The 22,328-nt window shown below is 49.7% G+C and overlaps 1 protein-coding gene across 1 annotated transcript; it reads left to right on the plus strand.

The window, feature by feature from the left end:
* Positions 1–688: 688 nt before the first annotated feature.
* Positions 689–21,508, plus strand: LOC138803486 (cytosolic 5'-nucleotidase 1A). Its single transcript, XM_069987579.1, has 6 exons — positions 689–890; positions 10,035–10,202; positions 10,603–10,732; positions 12,806–12,928; positions 15,630–15,814; positions 17,208–21,508. Exons 1-6 carry the CDS (start codon positions 765–767, stop codon positions 17,571–17,573), a joined length of 1,098 nt encoding a protein of 365 aa, XP_069843680.1. The 5' UTR covers positions 689–764; the 3' UTR covers positions 17,574–21,508.
* Positions 21,509–22,328: the final 820 nt, after the last annotated feature.

The raw sequence follows: 22,328 nt of genomic DNA on the forward strand, positions 1-22,328 counted from the left end.
GAGGCCGGCACAGAATGTGGGTTCCGAGTCCCGGGGAGCATCCGAGGTCTGGGGGCCCCCTCCACCCCGCGAGGAGGAAGGGAGCTTAGAGACGCTAGCGACCTCAGAGCCCCCTCTCCAGCCCGGTGTGGAAGGGCTGCAGTTGGATGTGGAAATGCCGAGTCCAGGTTGGGGGCAGGCCTTGTTGATCATCGGAGCTGTCCAACCATCCTCGGGGTGGAGGCGGCTCCGGGTTCCAGGTCCTGGAACCTGGGCGCGGGGCGGGCTGGGGGGAAGGGGAGGTGTGATCAGTTTTCACTCTGTTTGAGCGATCACCATGGGCGCGGGGGGGTGGGGTAGGTCTCTCCTCACTCAGTGCCCTTGAACGTCATCCACAGCAGCCTACGAAGCCTGGCCGCACACCCCTCTCTTCCAGGAAGCTGCACACCACACACACACACACACACACACACACACACACACACACACACACCCCTACCTCCTATTCGCTTCTGGCGTGGGTGGGGTCCCCCTTGCCCCCTCCCCCCCCAAAGCATAGCGGCCGCAGCGGCCATACCGCAGCAGAGCACGCGCGCGAGCCGCGGCTCCGGGGCCCCCACCCGAGCGCGCGGGGCCGGCGCCCCCCGCCCCCCGCCCCGGGTCCCCCCGCTGCCCGGCCCTCCGCACTCCGGGACGGACGCACCTCCCTCCGCAGCCCGGCTCCGCGAGCTCGGCGTCTTCACCGCGCTTCCATCTGCCCAGGACCGGGTCAGCACCAGAGGAGCATGGAACCCGGGGAGCCCCGGGAGGTCCGGGAACCCGGGCCGGGGGCAGAGACCACCCCGACGCCTCGCTGGGAGGAGGCCAAGACTTTCTACGACAACCTTACACCCAAGAAGAAACCCAAATCGGTAAAAAGTCCGGCATAGGGATTGGGGGAGGGATGGGGGGGTCACTCTCAGGAAGGGGGGGCGCAAACCCCTTGGGAAGGGGACCCATGGCGCCCCTCCTGGAGAGGACGCAGCTCTCAGCCCCAGCATGCACCCGGCGTTGGCCCGGGCGCGGGTTTATTTTGGGAGCTGGGCTCTGGTGCTGGTGGTGTTTTGTTTTTTGTTTTTTTCCTGGGGCTCGGGTTCCATGCCAGCGTCCCCCCTCCCCCGTGCTGTCCGCAGGCCCCAGCCCGTCCCGAGGCGAGGCGGGCACCGGGGCGCGCACAGCGCTTGGCAAAGCTGCTCTGTGGCCCCGACTCTTGGAAACCCAGCGCCTCGCGTGGCGCCCGGGCTCCACGATCGGGACACCGGGTTCCAGCCTCTAGCCTCTCTGAGTTCAGACTCTGGCTGGGCCCCCTGCAGCCTGAGTGCGGCCCCTCTGGTTCTGGGCACCCAATCTTAGCCTGTGCACCCCAGATACGAGCTCTGTCTGCTCTCCCCTCAGTGGACATTAGCACCCCTGTGATTCCATGGTGGCGTTACGCTGGGGAAAGAACTTTTGTGCGTCCTTCATGGGGCCCTGGTCTGCCCCTTAGCCTTGTCTATTCCAGCGTCCCAGAGCTCAGATCCTGGAAAGGGACAGAGGCACCTTCCATAGACTTCCAGTGTGACCCTAAAGCTTCCGGCTGCGTTTCCCCCAAGTCACGTGGGTCCCTAGGAGTCCCGCTCTGCCAGCAGCCTCTCATTGGCTACCTCCCCGCCTCCGCTGGCCAGTGGGGATTGCCAACCAAACTGTGCCCACTCTCAGGAGTTTACACCTGGAGGTCAACAGAAGTAGTTCTGGAGATGGGTGGGTTATGTGGGGGTCTGGCGTCTCATGGACAGCCATGAGTACCTTATTAAGGGGGACTGAAACTTCCAGATTAGGTTCTGTGGAGCCCAGTGTTTTGGCAAATCTATGGACATGTGAATCACACTTATTTTCTTCTTCAAACTATACTTTAACCGATTGAAAATGTGTAATAAAACCCAACCTGTAAGCCCAGCTACTGGTGAGGCAAAAGTGGGAGGATTGTAGTTTGAAGCCAACCTGGAGAAAAACTCAAGACCTTGGCTATAAAACAAACTCTGGAGGCATGGTTAAAGTGGTAGAACACCTGCCTGAGTTCAAACTCAAGTACTACCAACCCAAACCAAACAAAAAATAAAGTAAAACAAAGCCGGGCGCCAGTGGCTCATGCCTGTAATCCTAACTACTCAGGAGGCTGAGATCATCATGATTCCAAGCCAGCCCAGGCAGGAAGGACGGGAAACTCTTATCTCCAATAAACCACCAGAAAACCGGAACTTGGACTGTGTCTCAAGTGGTAGAGTGCTAGCCTTGAGCTGAATTGCTCAGTGACAGTGCCCAGGCCCAGAGTTCAAATCCCATGACCATCAATAAAAAATAAATTTAAAAAATTTTAAAAAATAAGGCAAAACAAAAAATAACCAATTCAGTTAAATGTGCCTTTTGGACATTTCAGCACCTTGGAGACCACTGACATATTCACTTGTGCTGTGGGTTATTAAAAACTTTTTTTTTTAAGTAAATCTTAGAATAAACTTTTTCCTGTGGTCTGTTTTTAATAAGAGAGAATCTTGAGTTTGCAAGGACATAAGTTGAAACAAAGCAAAACAAAATGAAAACAAACAAAAACATCTCTTCTCATTTGTAAGCACTTAGTGGGAATAGGCCATTCTTAGTACTATACCACCAATCAAACTGGAGGCTGAGCCTAAATCTCCTCAGATTCTAACCTCTGACTTCAACTGTGTTGTTATGGAAACACCTGTGTTGTTTTCATTATTTGACTTTATAATAAATACATTTACATATAGAAAGCATTTGAATTTGTAATGACAGACTGGTACTGGTTATATGTGGCAATATCTGGTTTGTATTACATATTGAGGTTCTGCCTAAGAGTTCATTTGAATAAAAGGTCAACCTACTTTCTAAAGTCTGAAAACCATTATTGGAGCTATGGAAGGATTTTTCAGCAGGGATTAACTTGGTCCCATTTTCATTCTAGAAAGATCATTCGGGGCTGTTGGGAGGTAGATTTTGGAAAGGGTGGATCTGGGAGTGTGTATATCAGTGAGAAGTCGAGACTAGATTGTGGCTTGAGAGAAGAGGGGTAATTGGAGAATGCTTCAGTGCTCAAAATCCATTTCCTCTCCAGATACCAAGGAACTGGGGAGCTCAGGGCCCATGGTTAGTCATGATTCCTTGGTCAGTCCTTGACCCTCATGAATCTCTAGAAGGCAAGGAACCTGGAGGCTTCCCAGCTTCTAGTCCTTCCTGCAGTAGCCCCTCTTCCCACAGGCTATTTTGGGGGCTTTAGGCCTCATGGGCCCCATCAGGGCCTAGCCTGGGCTTCTGCTCATTCCCAGGATGCTGAGTGAAATGTTTAAGCCAAGGAAGGTCCATCAGAGGTCCTCACCTCCTGGGGTCAGACAACTTCCTCCTCTCTCTCTCTCTCTCTCTCTCTCTCTCTCTCTCTCTCTCTCTCTCTCTCTGCTTCCCCTCCTCCCTCCTTGCTGAAATGACAAATGACGGCTTTTTGTTGTTGTTGTTGCTGCTGCTGCTGTTATGTTCCTATCTTGGTTGCAATAGGCAGAATCATGTTGACTTAAACAGGAACTCTTCAGGCAGGCTGTGTGGGGCCAGGCCAGAGTGATAAGGCTATACTTTGGCCTTAGGGAAAGCAGAGAGCTGGGAGGACCCTAGCTCGCATAGTCCAGTGCTCCCAGGCTGAGCCCCTGGGTTGCTCTGACCCAATTCTCAGTGTGGGATCTGGCATCTTTGTGATTTCGGTGCATCTTACAATTCATCCCAGTGTGAGGGACCCGGCCAGGCACAGGAAGGTTTCTAAGCACACTCTGGGCAGACCTCTCCACTTCTTCCTGGAGCCTGCATGCACAGCTTTTTATCTTCCCAGCTGGAACCCTCATTTCCTACAGCTGCTCGTGCTTTCTAGCCTCACCCATTCCACCTCATTGGTGCTGTCAGAGCAGAGGCAGGGTCCTCCCCCTGAAGCCTCCATTCTGAGGGCTTTGTGTTGGTGTCCAGACACTGCAGTCTGAGGGCTTTGTTGTCTCACATCAGTTCTCCCAACTCGGGAATAGGAGGCTAAAGAAGGTATGCTGGATGTTCCTTCTTCAGCACTAAAAGAGGTTGGCATCTTCTAAAAGCTATTGAAGAGGACTGCTACGTGAGTAAGGGTAACACTAGAAGCCATCTTGACTCTGACTTTTCTGTGTGTCCTAGAGTAATGTCCTGCCCCTCTCTGGGGGGATTATTTCTCCTTTCTTTTTTTTTGTCGGTCGTGGGGCTTGAATTCTGGGCCTGGGCGCTGTCCCTCAGCTCTTCAGCTCAAGGCGAGCACTCTACCACTTGAGCTACAGCACCACTTCCGGTTTTCTGGTGGTTTACTGGAGATAGGAGTCTCACAGTCTCTCCTGCCTGGGCTGGCTTTGAACCACGATCCTCAGATCTCAGCCTCCTGAGTAGCTAGGATTACAGGCGTGACCCACCAGCGCCCGGCTTTTATTTCTCCTTTCTTAAGAGAAGTAAATAAAGGTTCCCTGGGCTAAAGCAGAATGCTTCCTGGGTTTATGAAAGGAGATTTCCCCACCTCCTCTAACCCTACCCTTGCCATCTTTGCCTTTGCTTCATCACCCCACATATACACTTTCTGTGTGCCAGTCCTGGGGCTTGAACTCAGGGCCTCACACTGTCACTCACGTTTTTGCTCATGGCTGGTGCTCTAACACTTGGTCCATGTCTCCAGTTCTGTCTTTTTGCTGGTTAATCAGAGATAAGAATCTCTTGGGGCTGGGAAGGTGGCTCAGTGGTAGAGTGCTTGCCTTGCATACATGAGGCTCTGGGTTTGATTCCTCAGTACCACACAAGCAGAAAAAGCCAGAAGTAGTGTTGTGGCTCAAGTGGTAGGGAACTAGCCTTGAGCTGAAGAGCTGAAGGACAGTGTTCAGGCCCCACAACCAGCAAAAAAAAAAAAAAAAAAAAAAAGCATCTCTTGGATTTGTCAGTTTGGGCTGGCTCTGAACCTTGATTTTCAGATCTTAGCCTCCTGAAAAAGTAGGGTTAAAGTGTGAGCCACTAGTGCCCAGCTTCACCTCTTTTCTTTAGGGCTTTTGACTTCAGCCTCTTTGTTTGAAGGCTCCCAGGTGCTGGTGGGATTAGAAGGTGCCCAACTCAAGGACACACAGTAGGAGTCAGTCAGTAATCGAGGCTTGGGACTGAGCCTTTAAGGAGGAGCACCTGCTCCCGCCTCCCATTGACCCTGCTGGATATACACAACTGGGTTGGGGTTAAAAGTCAAAGGCCCTGGACACTGGTGGCTCATGCCTGTCATCCTAACTACTCAGGAGGCTGAGATCTGAGGATCATGGTTTAAAGCCAGCTCAGGCAGGAAAGTCCATGAGACTTTTTTTTAAGTCAGTCGTGGGGCTTGAACTCTGGGCCGGTGTGCTGTCCCTCAGCTCTTCGGCTCAAGGTGAGCCACAGTGCCGCTTCTGGTGTTTTATTGGAGATAAGAGTCTCATGGACTTTCTTGCCTAGACTGACTTTGAACCATAATCCTCAGATCTCAGCCTCCTCAGTAGCTAAGATTACAGGTGTGACTGTGAGACTCTTATCTGCAATAAACGACCAAAAACTGGATGTGGCACTGTGGGTCAAGTAGTAAAGTGCTTACCTTGAGCTGAAGAGCTGAGGGATAGCTCCCAAGCCCAGCATTCAAACCCCATGACCAACAAAAAAGTAAAAAAAAGTCAAAGGCATTGTACATAGCCATTAGAAAGAATAATATGTCCTTTGCAGGGAAATGGAAGGACCTTGAACAAATCATGTTAAGTGAGGTAAGCCAAGCTCAGAGAAACAAATGGTGCATGTTTTCTCTCACATTTGGAAGTTAGCTCTAAAATATACCAAGGCATTCACACACAGTGAGACCAAAGGAAGATACTTGTAGGAGAGGAACACAAAGGCACAATGCTATGTGCATCTGATCATATAAAATAATATTTATCGAAATAAACTCGAGGAAATGGGGGGGGGTGAGTAACTACAAGCAAACTGAGGTCAGCCATAGGATTTTTGGAATTCTTTGATTTTCCATTCCTGTTTTAAGGTTGAAAAGCCACAGGACTAGCCACAAGTCCTGTACAATGAAATAAACATCAGGTCTTCAGTCTCACCCACCACATTTCGAGGTGTTCCAGAGCCCCCACAGATCCTGGAATATTTCCATTATCACAGAACATTGCCCTGGACCATGCTCTTTTAGAGGATGGTATGAATCTCTGCCTTGGCCATGGGTCATTAGCTCCTTGAAGTCAGGGATCATACTTGTACTGTTTCCTGCCATGTCCCTAGCCAAGTGTCTTATCAATGCTGTCAACTGGTTGGAGCCCTAGCCTTGACCCCAGAAATAAGTGGGGTTGAGCACATGGCTCTCAGAGCTGGTGGAAGAAGGCAGTTATAAGGTGGTTTTGTGTTTTTTTTGTGGGTTTTTTTTTGTCAGTTGTAGGGCTTGAACTCAGTACCTGGGCACTGTCCCTAAGCCTCTTATGCTCAAGGCTAGGGCTCTACCACTTAAGCCACAGCACCACTTCCAGTTTTTGAGTGGTTAATTGGAGATAAGAGTTTCATGGGAACTTTTCTGCCCAGGCTAGCTTAAAACTATGATCTTCAGATCTCAGCCTCCTGATTTGGATTACAGGCATGAGCCACCGGTGCCTAGTTTGGTTACAAGTTTTGTTTTTGTTTTTGTTTTGCTAGTCCTATGGCTTGACCTCAGAGCCTAGGCACTGTCCCTGAGTTTCTTTTGCAAATGCTAGCACTCTACCACTTGAGCCACAGTTCCACTTCTGGCTTTTTCTGTTTATGTGGTACTGAGGAATCGAACTCAGGGCTTCATGCATACTAGGCAAACACTCTACCACTAAACCACATTCCCAATCCCTGATTACAAGTTTTGACCTTATCTCTGTCCTTATCTAAAAAGTGGGGATCAGCCGGGTGCCAGTGGCCTATAATCCTAGCTACTTAGGAGGCTGAGATCTGAGGATCGTGGTTCAAAACCAGCCTGGGAAGGAAAGTCCATGAGACTCTTATCTCCAATAAACCACCAGAAAACTGGAAGTGGTGCTGTGGCTCAAGTGGGAAAGTGCTAGCCTTGAGCGGAAGAGCTGAGGGACAGTGTCCACGCCCAGAATTCAAGCCCCACGACTGACAAAAAAAAAGTGAGGATCATGATCTTAGGTCTGTCCAGATCACAGATGCAGTGGGACTCTCCTGGAGACCAGGAGCCCCTTACACACCCCACTCTGATCCTCCTCAAGAATTAGGAAAAGCCTAGCTGCTATCCATGCTGGCATTCTCCTTTCCTGCTCTATCCAAGGTGCTGTCTCAGTCCATTTAGAGGCTGCTATAACACAGTGACTTAGAATGGGTGACATATTGAAGGTGATAGAAATTTATTTCTCATAATTCTGGAGGCTGGAAGACTAAGGTACCAGTAGATTGGTGTCTGGTGAAGAGGAAACTCTTTCTGGTTCAAAGATGGCACCTTCTAGCTTTGTCCTCATGTGCTAGAATAGGCAAGACAGGCTCTCTCATGTCTCTTCTAAAACACACACACACACACATACATACTAATCTTGGCTGATGGGTGGTGGTTTACATCTGTAATCCTAGCTACTTAGGAGACTGAGATCTGAGGATCACAGTTTGAAGCCAGTCCAGGCAAAATCTGTGAGACTCTTATCTCCAGTTAACCACCAAGAGCCAGAAGAAGAGGTGTGGCTCCAGTGGTAGAGTGCCAGCCTTGCATGAAAAAGCTCAGGTACAGCGCCTTGGTCTAGAGTTTGAGCTATAGAACTGGCACAAAAGAAGAAAGAAAGAAAAGAATTTTAGAGAGATGTAAATACTCGGATGGAACAATGGGAAATGAGCCCTACAGCTCCTTTGGGGTCCCTGAGGGCCCCCTGCAACCTAGCACAGGCCTCCCCTCTAGACTCCCCATATGCTCTGGCCACTGCTAGCCTTTGGAATGCCTTTATGTTTCTTCATCTCCCCAGGCCTTTTTCCTCCCGCTTCCCTCCCCTGAAAACTTCTCCTGAAGCCCAGCTGTGAGACTTTGTTTCTGCCTTGTTCTATCTCATTCCCTTCCCTACCTTTTGCCTCTGAGTTCTCTGCTTGTCATTCTTCCCCGCCCATCTATATGAGACTGAGCATGGAGGGCAAGAGCCAGGTCTCTACCAGGTCTCTACTGCTCCTTAGTAGAGCCAAGGTATCTGGCACAAAGAACCAGTAAATGAGCCAGGCACTGGTGGCTCACGCCTATAATCCTAGCTACTCAGGAGGCTGAGAGCTGAGGATCGAGGTACAGGAAAGTCCATGAGACACTTATCTCCAATTAACCACCAGAAAACCAGAAGTGGCGCTGTGGCTCAAAATGGTAGAGCATTAGCCTTGAGCAAAAGAGCTCTAGGACAGGCCTTGAGTTCCATGACCAACAACAACAAAAAAGTACATTGATAAGTGGGAGAAAAATGAGGGGGCGGGGGTAACAAGTTCCACAAGAAATGTACTCACTACCTTACATATGTTAACTGTAACTCCTTTGTATATCATCTTGACAATAAAATGTTTTTTCTAAAAAGTATATGGAGTTGGGTACTGGGGTTCATGCCTGCAATCGTAGCTACTCAAGAGGCTGAAAGCAGAGGATCATGATTCAAAGCTAGCTTGGGCAGAAAAAATTAGATTCTCACCTCTAATTAGCCAGCAAAATGCTGGAATGGAAGTATGACTCAAGTAGTAGAGTGCCAGCTTTGAGCAAAAAAGCCAAGCAAGAGTGTGAGGCCCTGATTTTAATCCCTTGTACTAACACACACACACACACACACACACACACACACACACACACACACACACACACACACACACACACACACACAAAAGCATGGTGCTACTGCCTTCCTAGAATTCTGCCTAGGAAGAGAAATTAAATAATCTATTATAATTTACTATTCAGTTATATTAAGAAGGAAATTCAGGGAAAAGGTATCAAATGGGGTAGACTAGGATGAGTGCAGTTTTCCTTGAGGTGATCATCTAAATTGAAGCCTGAAAGTTGAGTAGCTGGTCAGAGAGTATGGAAAACAGGGTATTAGGCAAGGGGGCCATTGTGGGGACATAAGTGTGTACAGGTGTGAGGGAGGGGAGGGGAAGGCTGGAGTGTAGAGATAATGTGTCATATCCATATTAAAGGCTGACCACCAGTGGAGAGGTAGGCCTTAATCCCACCTGCCTGGGTGATCATGGAGGAAGGCAAGAGTTGATGGTTGCCTGGGTTCTAATAGGGCTGGCTGGTCTGGGTGATGGATTGATGGGGAAGGGAGCTGAGGAAGGGGGAGGAGTTGAGGTTGGCTTCCAAGGCTTCTGCTTGGAGAGATAGTGGTGCTGTGGGCTCAGCTAGTGGGGCTGTGGGTAAGTGGATGGCAGGGGCTGAGCACTGAGATAAGGGAAGTAAAGAAAATGGTGGGAATACAGCCTCCAGCTCTGTAAAGCTGTCTGTTGGTGTGACTCGGGCAGTTAGATATGCATGTCTGGCGCTCAGGAGACAGATCTGGGCTGGAGATAGATTTCCTTATGCAATTTCCATGTTCCTGAAGACCGCTTTCTTCCTACAGGCAGGGAGCTCTCATTTCATAATGGAAACCATCTGGAGACCCTATCATGCTGTCCTCATACATTGTATTCATTTTCCTGTTATGTCCAGATGGCCAACTAAACTGTACATTCCCTGAGGGCATGGTCCTCCTTCACCTCCCACTCCTGAGTGGAGAAAGCTATCCTCTATCTCAGTCCCCAGCTGGGTCCTCCATGACTAGGTCCTGCCTTAAGTTTCCTTCTGCCCAAGGAAGAACCTTTGAGTCAGAGAGACTGGATCCAGGCCTTTGTCACATTCCCATCTCCCAGAGGGGCTTGCACAGGAGTAGCTGCCCTAGGGTAGGGTCTCAGTGACAGTCCCTCCTACTGTCCCTCTGCAGCCCAAGCCTCAGAATGCAGTCACCATTGCTGTGTCCTCCCGAGCCCTGTTCCGCATGGATGAAGAGCAGCGGATCTACACAGAGCAGGGCGTGGAGGAGTATGTGCGCTACCAACTGGAACACGAGAATGAGCCTTTTAGTCCTGGGCCTGCCTTCCCCTTCGTGAAGGTGAGCAGATACTTCCAGAAGCAGCCCACACAATGCCTTTGGATGCGTAAGTAAGGAGATCCCTTCTTTTCCCACCCTCCCCCGAGCCCCAAGCAGAACAAGGGCTTGACTGGGGGGAATAATCTTCGTGGGAAGAAGAGGCCTTTGGACTGATGCAGCCTGAGGAAGAACCCCAGCTCACCAATTTAGTGGTCCCCTGAGCAAGGGCACACCCCCCTGTCAACAAGAACCCACCCACAGGTTGGAGGAGCAGAACTCCGGAGGAAGTCTGTGTGCATGTTATCTCATCCCAGCCTGCCCTGCCTCCACCTCCTCTTCCCTTCTTTATTGGATCTGGGGCCACCAACTCCTGAAATTCACCCTTGGGGATCTGAGCTGAAGGGTTTCCTCTCCTTTCCAGGCCTTGGAGGCTGTGAACAAGAAGCTTCGGGAGCTGTACCCTGATAGTGAGGACATCTTTGACATCGTCCTCATGACCAACAACCATGCTCAAGTGGGAGTCCGTCTCATCAACAGTATCAACCATTATGGTGAGCAGGAGAGATCTGACCACAGGATGCTGTTACAACAATCCTGGGACACAGGCCACACCTCTGCAGGGTCAGGTTGTATGGACCACTGATAAGCTTTTTTTGGGGGGGGCGGGGAGGGGTAGGTTAGCGCTTTAAGAAAACAAACCAATAGATCACACCTGTACTCCTAGCTACTAGGGAAGCTGAGGTCTGAGAATGGCCATGCAAAGCCAGCCCTGGCAAGAAAGTCCGTGAAACTCTTGTCTCTGATTAACTACCAAAATGTTAGAAGTGAAGCTGTGGCCCAAGTGGTGCAGTACTAGCCCTAAGCAAAAATAACCTCAGGGGGCTGGGAATGTGGCTTCGTGGTAGAGTGCTGGTGTAGCATGCATGAAGCCCTGGGTTCTATTCCTCAGTACCACATAAACAGAAAAAGCCAAAGTGGTGCTAAGGATCAAGTGGTAGAGTGCTAGTCTTAAGCAAAAGAAGCTGAGGGACAGTGCCTAGCCCCTGAGTTCAAGCCCCAAGACTGGAAAAAAAAAAAAAAAAAAAAACTCAGGGACAGTGCTCAGGCCCTGAGTTTAAGCCCCAGTATTGGCAAACAAACAAAAAAAAAAGAAAAGAAAAAGAATAAAAACAAGCAAAACTCTCATCTTAAGTTTTACCAGTTTTCAGAGTAGAAATATTCCTACTGTGTCTGATTTCAAACTACTAATGATTGAACAACGTAACTGGCTCACCGAATTTTTGAACCTTTAACCACTGGCTCTTACAAGCCAGCACAAACCAGATCCTGACCACATAGGCCCAACTTATCATATGACTAGGCAGGACATTTACTGCCTTGATGCCTCAGTTTCTCAAACTATAATGGGGATAACAGTTCTCATAAGATTGCTGGGAGTATCAGGAGCAATTGTCAGAATCAGTGGGTTCTATGTCTTCTCCAAACAGAAAGTATTAGATCCTACAGAGCTAGCCTATGATGAAAGATTTCTTTTTTACATTCCAGGGTGGCTCAGAATCCCAGGGGGAGAAGTAAAATTGTACAGGACAAATTCAGGACAAAATCCTGAATCCAAGTATTGAAAATCTCCTTTTTCTTTCACTTTGGACCCTATGGGACCTTACTCAATCCTGCCTGTCTCCCTCCCTCCTGCCCTCCCACCCTCCAAACTGGATCTCTGTGCTTTTCTTGTTTGTATACTCATAAAATCAGAGAGATCCAGTTTGAGGAAAGAGAGGGTGATGGAGAGGGAGAGAGAAAGAGAGAGAGAAATAAATAAAAATCTATCTTTATAGGTTTACAAGACCTTGTTTTAAGCAACTATGAAAGGCCAGCTGGCTTTATTTTATTTATTTTGGGTACTGGGGATTGAAACTAGGGCTTCACACTGGCTTATAAGTATATGTTATACCCCTGAGTTACACCCCCAGCTCCCAGGTGGCATCTTAAAATACTGATTTCAAGTGGCTGGGTGCAAGGGTGATATTAACAATATTTAACCACCTGCTTGATGGGTACTGAGCAATCAGGACAAAATGCCAGGTGTAGTGCTAGAGCAGGATCCGGTGGGGCCAGACATTACCCACTTTGGTTGTGGCATTGAGGACAAGGGTACTGCATGTAAGGGGCTGGGGCCTTTACAGGTAACTCCTCTGGCTCAGGACAGCAGCCACTTACCAACCAGTAAATATTTTTACCAACTATGCAGCCATGAGGACTTACTAAGTGTTTTCCTAGATGCAGGAAGAATCTGGTTGGCTCAGGTAGGTCAGAATGTGCCCCTTTCCAATTAGCTATGGCCACAAGGGTGGGGTCTCTAGCTGGAGAACCTACCTTTTATTGTATTGTGATCCCCTGAAGAAAAGGGCTGACAGTGAGACAAGCAATTTCTCTAGAGCTGTGATCATGACTATGCTATGATGAAGAATGGAGGGGGCCAAGAAGGGGGAATGCTGACCTAAAGTCACAGACTCACCGGCTTCCTCTACCACCACTCTGATCTGAGATGGCACTTGGTAGGCATAGAGAGCCTATTCTGCAGGTTGACACTGGCCTCACCTGAGTACTTTCAACCTCCTTCCCAGACCTGTTCATCGAGAGGTTCTGCATGACAGGTGGAAACAGCCCCATCTGCTACCTCAAGGCCTACCACACCAACCTCTACTTGTCAGCCGATGCAGAAAAAGTGCGAGAAGCCATTGACGAGGGTAAGTCACAGTGAGGAAAACGAACACAGGAAGTCCAGCAAGGAGTCCCACAGGTAAGAGTACAAGTCCTGAAGCTCTCAATGGTTGCTGGGGGTTGTCAAGGTCATAGGATGGGAAGCTGTGGATAGCTCCTATGATCTGTCTTATAAACTGAAAACAAGGCCCTACCTAGTCCATTTTCCTACCTCCTGCCCTTCTGTGTTAAGGATGTATTTGTTCATCAGCATCACCCAGACTTCTGTTTCCATGGGAACTCACTTTACAGCCTAGAAAGTTACTGTTTTCTTTTTTGTTTTCTTTTTTTTTTTTGGTCCGGTTGTGGGGCCTGAACTCTGGGCCTGAGCACTGTCCCTCAGCTCTTTAGCTCAAGGCTAGTGCCCTACCACTTGAGCCACAGCGCCACTTCCGGCTTTTTTCTTTTTGCTTATGTGGTGCTGAGGAATCAAGCCCAGGGCCTCAGGCATGCAAGGCAAGCGCTCTACCACTGAGCCAACTTCCCAGCCCCAAAGTTACTGTTTTCTAAGATTCTTCCAGGTTAGAATGTAACCAGGAGTTATAGGCCACAGCCCAACTCCAGGGGCTCCACATGTCAAGTCTAGCCACTTGCTGAAATTCACCAAATAAAGACACAAGAAGCAGTGAAAGACAGAGAAAGCGGATCTGTTTATTACATGGCACTGAAGGGAGAGGGAAAGTAATCATTTCAGCTCATCTTTAAGATACAGACATGAGCTTTAGATTTAAATAGAGGGAAAATAGGGGCAAAGGATGAAACTATGCATAACTATTAAACAGTCCTGGTCACAGATGTGACCAGTGATCAGAGATGGTCAGAGGTTTGGTCCAGTTGAGCATCATCTATCTCAGTATTGGTAAGGAAAAGCTTGATCATGATAAGAAAATCATTGTGCCAGGTATGGTATCTCACACTTGTAATCCTAACTGAGGAGGCCAAGATCCGAGATATCAAAGTCGGAAGCTAGCCCAGGCAGCAAAATCTGTGAGATTTTTTTGGTTTTGGTTTTGATTGAATGAGGCTTGAACTCAGAGCCCATCACTGTCCCTGAGATCTTTCACTCAAGGCTAGCACTCTACCACTTTGAGCCACAGTGCCACTTCCAGTTTTCTGGTGGTTAACTGGAGATAAAAGTCTCATGGACTTTTCTGCCTGGAATGGCATCAAACTTCAATCCTCAGCTCTCTGCCTCCTAAGTAGCTAGGATTACAGGTGTGAGCCACCAGTGCCTGGAGGCATGGTTATTTGTTTGGTTGGTTTTGGCGCTGGTTCTGGGGCTTGAACTCAGGGCCTGGGCACTGCCCTTGAGCGTTTCTATTCAAGGTTAGTTTGAGCCATAGGTCCACTTAAGGTTTTTCAGTGGATAATTGGAGATAAGAGACTCACAGACTTTCCTGCCCATGCTGGCTTTGACCCTGAGCCTCAGACCTCAGCCTTCTGTGTGTTTTTTGTTGTTGTTGTTTTTTGTTTGGTTGGGTTTTTTTGGCTGGTCAAGGGGCCTGAACTCTGGGACTGGGCACTGTTCCTCACCTCTTCAGCTCAAGGCTAGTGTTCTACCACTCGAGCCATAGCACCACTTCTGGCTTCTCCTGCTTATGTAGCACTGAAGAATGGAACCCAGGGCCTCATGCATGCAAGGCAAGCACTCTACCACTGAGCCACCTTCCCAGCCCAATCTCAGCCTTCTGAATAACTAGGATTACAGATGTGAGCCACCAGCACTAGATAGTCTATGAGATTCTGGAGCTGTGGCTCAAGTGGTAGACCATCAGACTGGAGTGAAAAAAGCCAAGTGAAAGCATGAGCCCCTGATTCAGCACAGAAAGCAAGCAAGCAAAAAAAAGAGAGAGAGAGAGAGAGAGAGAAAGAAAGAAAGAGAAAGAAAGGAAGGAAGGAAGGAAGGAAGGAAGGAAGGAAGGAAGGAAGGAAGGAAGGAAGGAAGGAAGGAAGAAGCAAGCTGTGGGCTGGTGGCTCATGCCTGTAATCCTAGCTACTCAGGAGAGTGAGAGCTGAGGATCCCAGTTCAAAGCCAGCCCAGGCAAGAAAGTCCGTGAGACTCATATCTCCAATTAATCACCAGAAAAGTGCAAGTGGCTCTGTGGTTCAAAGTGGTAGAGCACTAGCCTTGAGTTGAAGAGCTCAGGGACAGCACCCAGGCCCAGAGTTCAAGCCTCAGGACTGATAAAAATAAAATAAAATAAATATATAAAACAAAGAAAGGAAGGAAAGAAGGAAGGAGGGAAGGATGGAGGAAAGGAAGGAGGGAAAGAAAGAAGGAAGAAAAGAAAAGGAAAAAAATTGTGACGCTTGTCAAAATATGTTATTGAAAGGCAAGGAAAAGAGAGTACTTGTCATAATTAGGAATTCTGATTCCCATGTGACCTTGGGCAGCCTCTGCCCTCTTTGGGCCAGTGGAGAAGAGGATCCATATCCAGCCCAGCCTGAGAGATGACCTGTGAGGAATGTCCAGTGTCTTCAACAGGTGGGCTGGCCAGCACTGAGGTGAGTTAGGAGACCTGGCTGGTGACGTAAAATCCCTTCCATGGGCCCTTGTCAAGGGCGTTTCGGGTGATAGCCATCATCTCAGACAAGACAAGGGCCACCTGAGACAGTCCTCTCTGGTACCCAGGCAGAGCACCCACTGCGTGGCCTGAAGGCAGACCATTCTTGCCTCTCTCTGCCCAGGGATTGCAGCTGCCACCATCTTCAGCCCCAGCAGGGATGTGGTTGTGTCCCAGAGTCAGCTACGCGTAGCCTTCGACGGGGATGCTGTGCTCTTCTCCGATGAATCTGAGCGCATTGTCAAGGCCCACGGGCTGGACAGATTCTTCGAGCATGAGAAAGCCCACGAGAACAAGCCTTTGGCCCAGGTGCTCTACATGGTCCCAGAACCCCTGAGTAGAACAAGGTGGTTCCCCAAAACCTGCCCTGGACCTGAACTCCCAGCCTACAGCCAAACCCTGGGCTCAGTCTGGATCCTTCCCCCTTCCCCTGGCTCCTGGCTCTCCTGAGTGAGCCTGGACCCTTCACTGACCCCCATCTCACTGAAGTCTAGTCTCCTCTTGAAGCCTCTAATGTCTCTCTAAGCCCCTCTCTGAAGCCTGTCCTCCTCTTTTACACCTCCAGTCCCCTTTCCTAGGTCTCAATCCCCTTTCTGAAGCCCCTGTCCTCCATCTGAGACTCTTTCAGCCTTCTCTGAAGCCCTCATTCTCTAAGCCCCCACCCCTTGTGTGAAATCTCTGCCTCTCTCAGGAAAGTGTCACTTCTCTCTCTCGGAAGCTATTGCCCTTTCTCTGGAACCCTCACCTCCTCTCTGAGCTCCCCCACCCCTGGGAGTGAACCTCTAACCCTGTTTCCCTCACTAGACAAGAGGAAGAGCTGAATCAGTAACCCTACTAGTGCAGCTGAGCATGGAGCTTGGGGGAAACCATTTGATTGGGCCACCTCCTACTATGCCTTGGTCAGGGGTCTGAGATCTTTGCTTGCCCTCAAATAAGTCTCTGAGAGCAGAGTATGTTTTAGAATTTGGTGGTGGAAATTCCATGCAATCTGGAGTAGTAGGATTCCTCAACCCTCCTGGGAACTCCAATTCGAGCCTTCTCTAAAAATCCATGTGTACGGGCAGTACAGTGCTAGCAGAGGTCTAAGGAGCTATTGCTCTCCTTAGACCCCCTAATGAGGGAGGAATCTCCAAGACTGGATGCCCATCTTGCCATCTCTGCAGCTGCTTTGGGAAGAACAGGCTTCTGAATCACCGCTCTGGCTCTTTACACACACTCTGTCATTGAGCATCATTGTGTTGAGGGCTGTGAGATTAAATCCTTTCCCTAATCCCAGCGACCTTTAGCCTGAGCCATCTGTGAATCCACAGGCAATTTCATCTTCAGTAGTTATATGTTGGCCCATCTGTCCCAGATGTTTGCAGCTGGAGTCCATTCTCATTAGTGGGTGCTCATACCATCGTTACTCATTTTACTATCTTTTTTTTTTCCCGCTGACGGGCACAGAAGGCCACACTTACAGAGCTGCCAGAGATGGGGACATGAGTGGGTATGCATAGCAACAGTTGCCCTGGTACGGTTATTCTGACGCAGCTCCAGTGACAGGAAAACAGACCCTGGACTGCCCCAGGATGCACGCAGAGCAGGCACAGCAGGGCTACCTGAGAAGTTTTGCACTCCCAACAGCAAGACACATGCTGGCAGGAGGGAGAACATATGTTTGGCAGAGCCAAGTTCACAGTGTCCACTTGTCTTCTTGTAGGGCCCCCTGAAGGGCTTTCTGGAAGCACTGGGTAGGCTGCAGAAGAAATTCTACTCCAAGGGGCTGCGGCTGGAGTGCCCAATTCGTACCTACTTGGTGACAGCACGCAGTGCAGCCAGTTCCGGGGCTCGAGCTCTCAAGACCCTGCGCAGCTGGGGCCTGGAGACCGATGAAGCCTTGTTCCTAGCTGGAGCACCCAAAGGACCCCTCCTTGAAAAGATCCGCCCACACATCTTCTTTGATGACCAGATGTTCCATGTGGCTGGGGCTCAGGAGATGGGCACTATAGCCGCCCACGTGCCTTACGGTGTGGCACAGACACCCCGGCGGACTGTACCCACAAAGCACCCCCCGGCTGCACAGTAGTGGAGCTGCCTTGCTCCAGGCTGTCTGTTATACTTTGATGCCTCGTCTGGCAAAACACCTCTAGCTCCTCACTGTCTGCCTTTCTGCATGTCTGGCATCATCCCTTTCTGTGCAAGTTTCTCGGGGGAAATTCTGCAGACTAGGCCAGCCTTCTTACCGTCCCTCCTTCTGGGCAAACACTGTGCCATGGTTCTAGCTTAGCCAGTGGAACTGTGCATGATAGGGTGCTTGGATTTCAGAGAGATGCTGATGGGTCTGAGAGTGGGCAGGTTAGAGAGAATCTAGGATGCCAAGAGGGGCTTGGGATGAAAGTGAGCTCTGAGTAGTACAAAGAATTACTACGAGAGAGGAGGGACCAGTGTCTAAGCTCTGCCCTGACACGAACTGAATGACCTTCAGTGTGAGTTCCTCCCCTCCATGAGCCTAAGTTTCCCCATCCTCTAGAAGGGTTTTTAAGCTCTTCTGTAGCCAGAGAATCTTGGTTTGTACAAGGTTTCCCTTTGAAGGAAGTGTTTGTCTAGGTGAGTAAATTATGAGAAGACAACCTTTCTGTCTTGACCCAGACCCATGCTGAGTTACAATAACTTGGTTAACAGGACAGAGGCTGGATTTCAGCCCTTACCTCCTCTCAGCCCAGATGGGTAAAACGCACAGTATTCATTCCACAGCAGCCCTGCCTGTAATTTTCCATGATTGGAAACCATTGGACAAGGTGACCCATCTGCTTCCTGTGATTCAATCACCTGAACCTTCAGGGAAGTGGAAGGGGAGTCATTTAACTTGCTTGCAAATTCTCCACCAGCCAGTGGGGGGCACTTCAAGCTCTTCCAGGGGAAGAGTGTTTAGTGGCTGCCCATTGGCCAGAGTTTAGTTGTTTTGCTTGCCAATCTCTCAGTTACTGCATCTGCCCAGGCAATTCCACCAGTGGGAAGAAGGCAGAATATATGTGGTCCCAAAAATGCTGGGAGAGAAAGCAGTGTCTGAAGGGAGGACTTGTCCAGGCTGAAGGTAATGACAAGTATTAGGAGAGGTCTGATTGAAGGAGTCTGACTTGACACTAAAGTACCAAGGCAGTGATAACTTGGGGTGGAAGAAGCTGTGACTAAGGAGCAGGAGGCCAGACAGAGCCACCCTGGACAGCAATGAACAATCGCTGGGAGGCAACCTAAGGGGTCCTGGAATGAGGTATCCTCCCTGAGATGTACAAGTGACTCCTTCGCCTTTTTTTTTTTTTTTTTTTTTAGTTGTGGGGCTTGAACTCTGGGCCTGGATGCTATGCCTCAACTCTTCAGCTCAAGGCTAGCACTCTGCCAATTGAGCCACAGCACCACTTCCAGTCTTCTGGTGGTTAATTGGAGATAAGAGTTTCATGGACTTTCCTTCCTGGGCTGGCTTTGAATGGCAATCCTCAGATCTCAGCCTCCTGAGTAGCTAGGATTCTAGGTGTGAGCCACCAGTGCCTGGCTGACTCCTTTGCCTTTGCAGGAGCCTCTGCAGCTCCTTCTTCTCCATGCCCTGTGGAGCACTCTCACTCCCTGATGGTCGGCCTCCTCCTTGACTGAGCTCTCAGAAGAAAGGTTGGTCCCCTGGAAGACCAAGAGAGGGTGAGCGGACTCCTGTATGCACACGGATTGCTCCGCTCTTCAAGGATTCTGGCTGTGAAGATCATCAGAGGGGGCAGCAGGAGGTTTGAGGTACAGTGGTGAAGGGCATCCTGGACAACTAAAACCTTTATCCTTCCAGGCACTCAGCCTCAGGTCTGACTGGACTCAGGTTCCATGCGTGTGGCATGGGGTAGCAGTTGCAGAGAAGGAGAACAAGAAGAGCCAGGAGCATCTGGAAGAGAGCACCAGTTTGAGCCAGAGGAAAAGCACTAGACTGGGCTTGTGCTCCGCATTGAAGGCCCACAGAGTCCGTTGCTGGACAGGCAGGGTGAGATCAGGCAAGAGTGTGAGGCAGACATACACCATGGCTGCTTCCTCAGGAGCCACGGCATTATTGCACTCAGCAGGACATGGATGGAGGTGTTTTTACATTGGGTCATTTCCATTGCAGCCAGGACTCTTCTGTTTACAGAGGAGGCCTTGGGGCAGAAGGCCTGGTCTGGAGCTGCTTTTATTATCAGTACTCCAAGCCTGGCCAGAGATGCAGCATGGCCTAACAGCAGCTGAAGGGGGAGGTAAGAGAGGGAGCTCAGCCTTACAGTCACCTTCCATCTTGGCCGAACTTCACAAAAGCCCTGGGGCCATAGTCACCCCCTTGGGGGAAGCCTCCAGGATTCAACAGCCAGTGGCCACAAAAGACTGTGAAGAGCCCAGGTTGACAGATGGCATTAGGCTGCCCAACCAGGAAGGACGTGTGGTCTGTGGGATAGTACCAGATGTCACCTAATTAAGATAAACTCCAGGGATTCTGGAGCCTGTTAGGTATAGCCCCCAGGGCCTAGTGATGAACACTACAGTCCCTTCTTAGTCTTTCAGGAAGTTGGAAACAATGATGCTAGAAGCAGAAAGATAAGGGGAAGTAAAAGCTGTGGATTTCACTGGAGCTTCTGTTAATTGATGTAGACAGACTGGGCAATGGAGAGACAAAGAAGATCCAAATGTCATTACTGAGGCCACAAATGAGCATCTCAAGGCAGGTGGGGGAATAATTTTCAGGGGCTGAACTAAAGTCCTAAGGGCAGGCCAGACTAGCCTTCTGATGGTCTTACATACTAAGAAGGAGTCTGACAATGAAGGTTGTTTATTGTGCCCTCCCAAAATTTAAAGGATGGATGAGCACCAGCCTGGGGCTCAGCCTCAGACTGAATTACCTGGGAAAAAGAGCCACAGGACCCCCTAAAAGGACCCCTCCCCCACATCCAGCTGAACACCAAGTCCCAGGTGTTCTGTTTTGTGAAGCACTGAGATGAGTAGCATTGCCAAACAGTTCCTTCCCCAACACACACGTCAGATCAGAGTCATGGGACTCTATTGGAATTTGCCAGAAAAAAAAGACAAGAAGTCACCAAGAAAGTCTTTTTTTCTTTGGGGGGGGGTCTGTATGGGGGGCCTGAACTCTGGGCCTGGGCGCTGTCCCTCAGCTCTTCAGCTCAAGACTAGCACTCTACCACTTGAGCCACAGTGCCACTTCTGGCTCTTTTTTTGTGTGTTTATGGGGTGCTGAGGAATCGAACCCAGGACCTCAAGCATGCAAGGCAAACACTCTACCACTGAGCCACCTTCCCAGCCCAGCAAGAAAGTCTTATCCAAGATAGATGTAATATGGATTGCAATGATAACCCAGTTGGTGTGCATCTTCAGAGCACGCTGGTGATCAGAATATTGAATTGCCTCCATATCAAGCTGGTCAGAAGCCCTTCCTTGAGCCCCCTGAGTGTCCCTTGGTGACCTGAGCTGCTCTAGACTCTTCACTATGAAGAGTTCCTACAAACCAGCCCCCTGGAGGCTGCACCAGCACTGTGGTCAGTGTCCGCACTCCCATGGTGTCCTGGTCATCTTGGTTCAGGGAGCTGAAGCAACTTACCCAAAGCTACCTGGCTAGGAAGTGGCAGCCCTGGGACTCCAGCATGATGCTGGGGCCAGGCTGGGCATCCTTTCCCGCTCCTACACATGCAGGGCAATGACAAGAGAAACTCCATTCAGAAATCCTTGCCTCCCAGCCAGCTAATAGGTTGCTTTCCTGCTCGTACAAAAGTTGGGACACATTTGAATGGGTGACACATTTGATGGTGCATCTGGGTTAGAGCTTCCTAACCAGCTAACCACAATTTAAATTAGAATCAAACATTTGCAAAATTTGGCAAACTAGGAGCCCCTGAGTCAAATCTAACCTACTGCTTTCTTGTGTGCGTGGGCATGGGGGATTGAACTCTGGGCCTAGGCACTGTCTCTCAGCTCTTCAGCTCAAGGTGAGCACTCTACCACTCAAGCCACAGCACCACTTCCAGTTTTCTGGTGGTTTGTTGGAGAGATAAGAGTCTCACGGACTCTCCTGCCCGGGCTGGCTTTGAATTGTGGTCCTCAGATCTCAGCCTCCTGAGTAACTAGGGTTACAGGTGTGAGCCACTGGTGCCCGGGCTTGTTTGTTTTTTTTTTTTTTAAGAAAGTCCTCTTTGGCCGGGCGCTGGGGGCTCATGCCTGTAATCCTAGCTACTCAGGAGGCTGAGATCTGAGGATCGCGGTTCAAAGCCAGCCCGGGCAGGAGAGACCGTGAGACTCCTATCTCCAATAAACCACCAGAAAACCGGAAGTGGCACTGTAGCTCAAGTGGTAGAGCGCTCGCCTTGAGCTGAAGAGCTGAGGGACAGTGCCCAGGCCCAGAGTTCAAGCCCCACAACCAACAACAACAACAAAAAAAGAAAGTCCTCTTTGTGTGTGTGTGTGTGTGTGTCTGTGTGTCTGTGTGTCTGTGTGTGTCTGTGTCTGTGTCTGTGTCTGTCTGTACTGGGGCTTGAACCCAGGGCCTGGCCACCATCCCTTAGATTTAGTCACTCAAGGGGTTAACACTGTCGTTTGAGGCAAACCTCTATGTCTGGTGTTTTGCTGAGGACTTTTTTAAACACAGTGTGTCCACTAGGTTTACAAGGATCTATGGCTACTTCTGCACCATCAGAGCAGAACTGAATGTTTGCAACAGAACCTGCAGAGCCAGAAACATTTATTAGCTAGCCAGAGCAAAGCGCTGAGTTCAAGCCTCCTAGTACAGTAGGGACAAAAAAAAAATTTTGCTGCTAGGGCTGGAGGAGAGGCT

Source organism: Dipodomys merriami, unplaced genomic scaffold, assembly GCF_024711535.1.
Source record: "Dipodomys merriami isolate MVZ:Mamm:240054 unplaced genomic scaffold, mDipMer1.0.p SCAF_34, whole genome shotgun sequence".
In the NCBI taxonomy this organism is placed as follows: domain Eukaryota; kingdom Metazoa; phylum Chordata; class Mammalia; order Rodentia; family Heteromyidae; genus Dipodomys; species Dipodomys merriami.

Excerpts from the sequence above, each read along its gene's own strand:
- LOC138803486 (XM_069987579.1), top strand. The coding sequence starts at position 765 with ATGGAACCCGGGGAGCCCCGGGAGGTCCGGGAACCCGGGCCGGGGGCA. Across the intron at positions 10,733-12,805 it reads CAACAGTATCAACCATTATG|ACCTGTTCATCGAGAGGTTC; the intron begins GTGAGCAGGAGA and ends CCTCCTTCCCAG. Across the intron at positions 15,815-17,207 it reads AGAACAAGCCTTTGGCCCAG|GGCCCCCTGAAGGGCTTTCT; the intron begins GTGCTCTACATG and ends GTCTTCTTGTAG.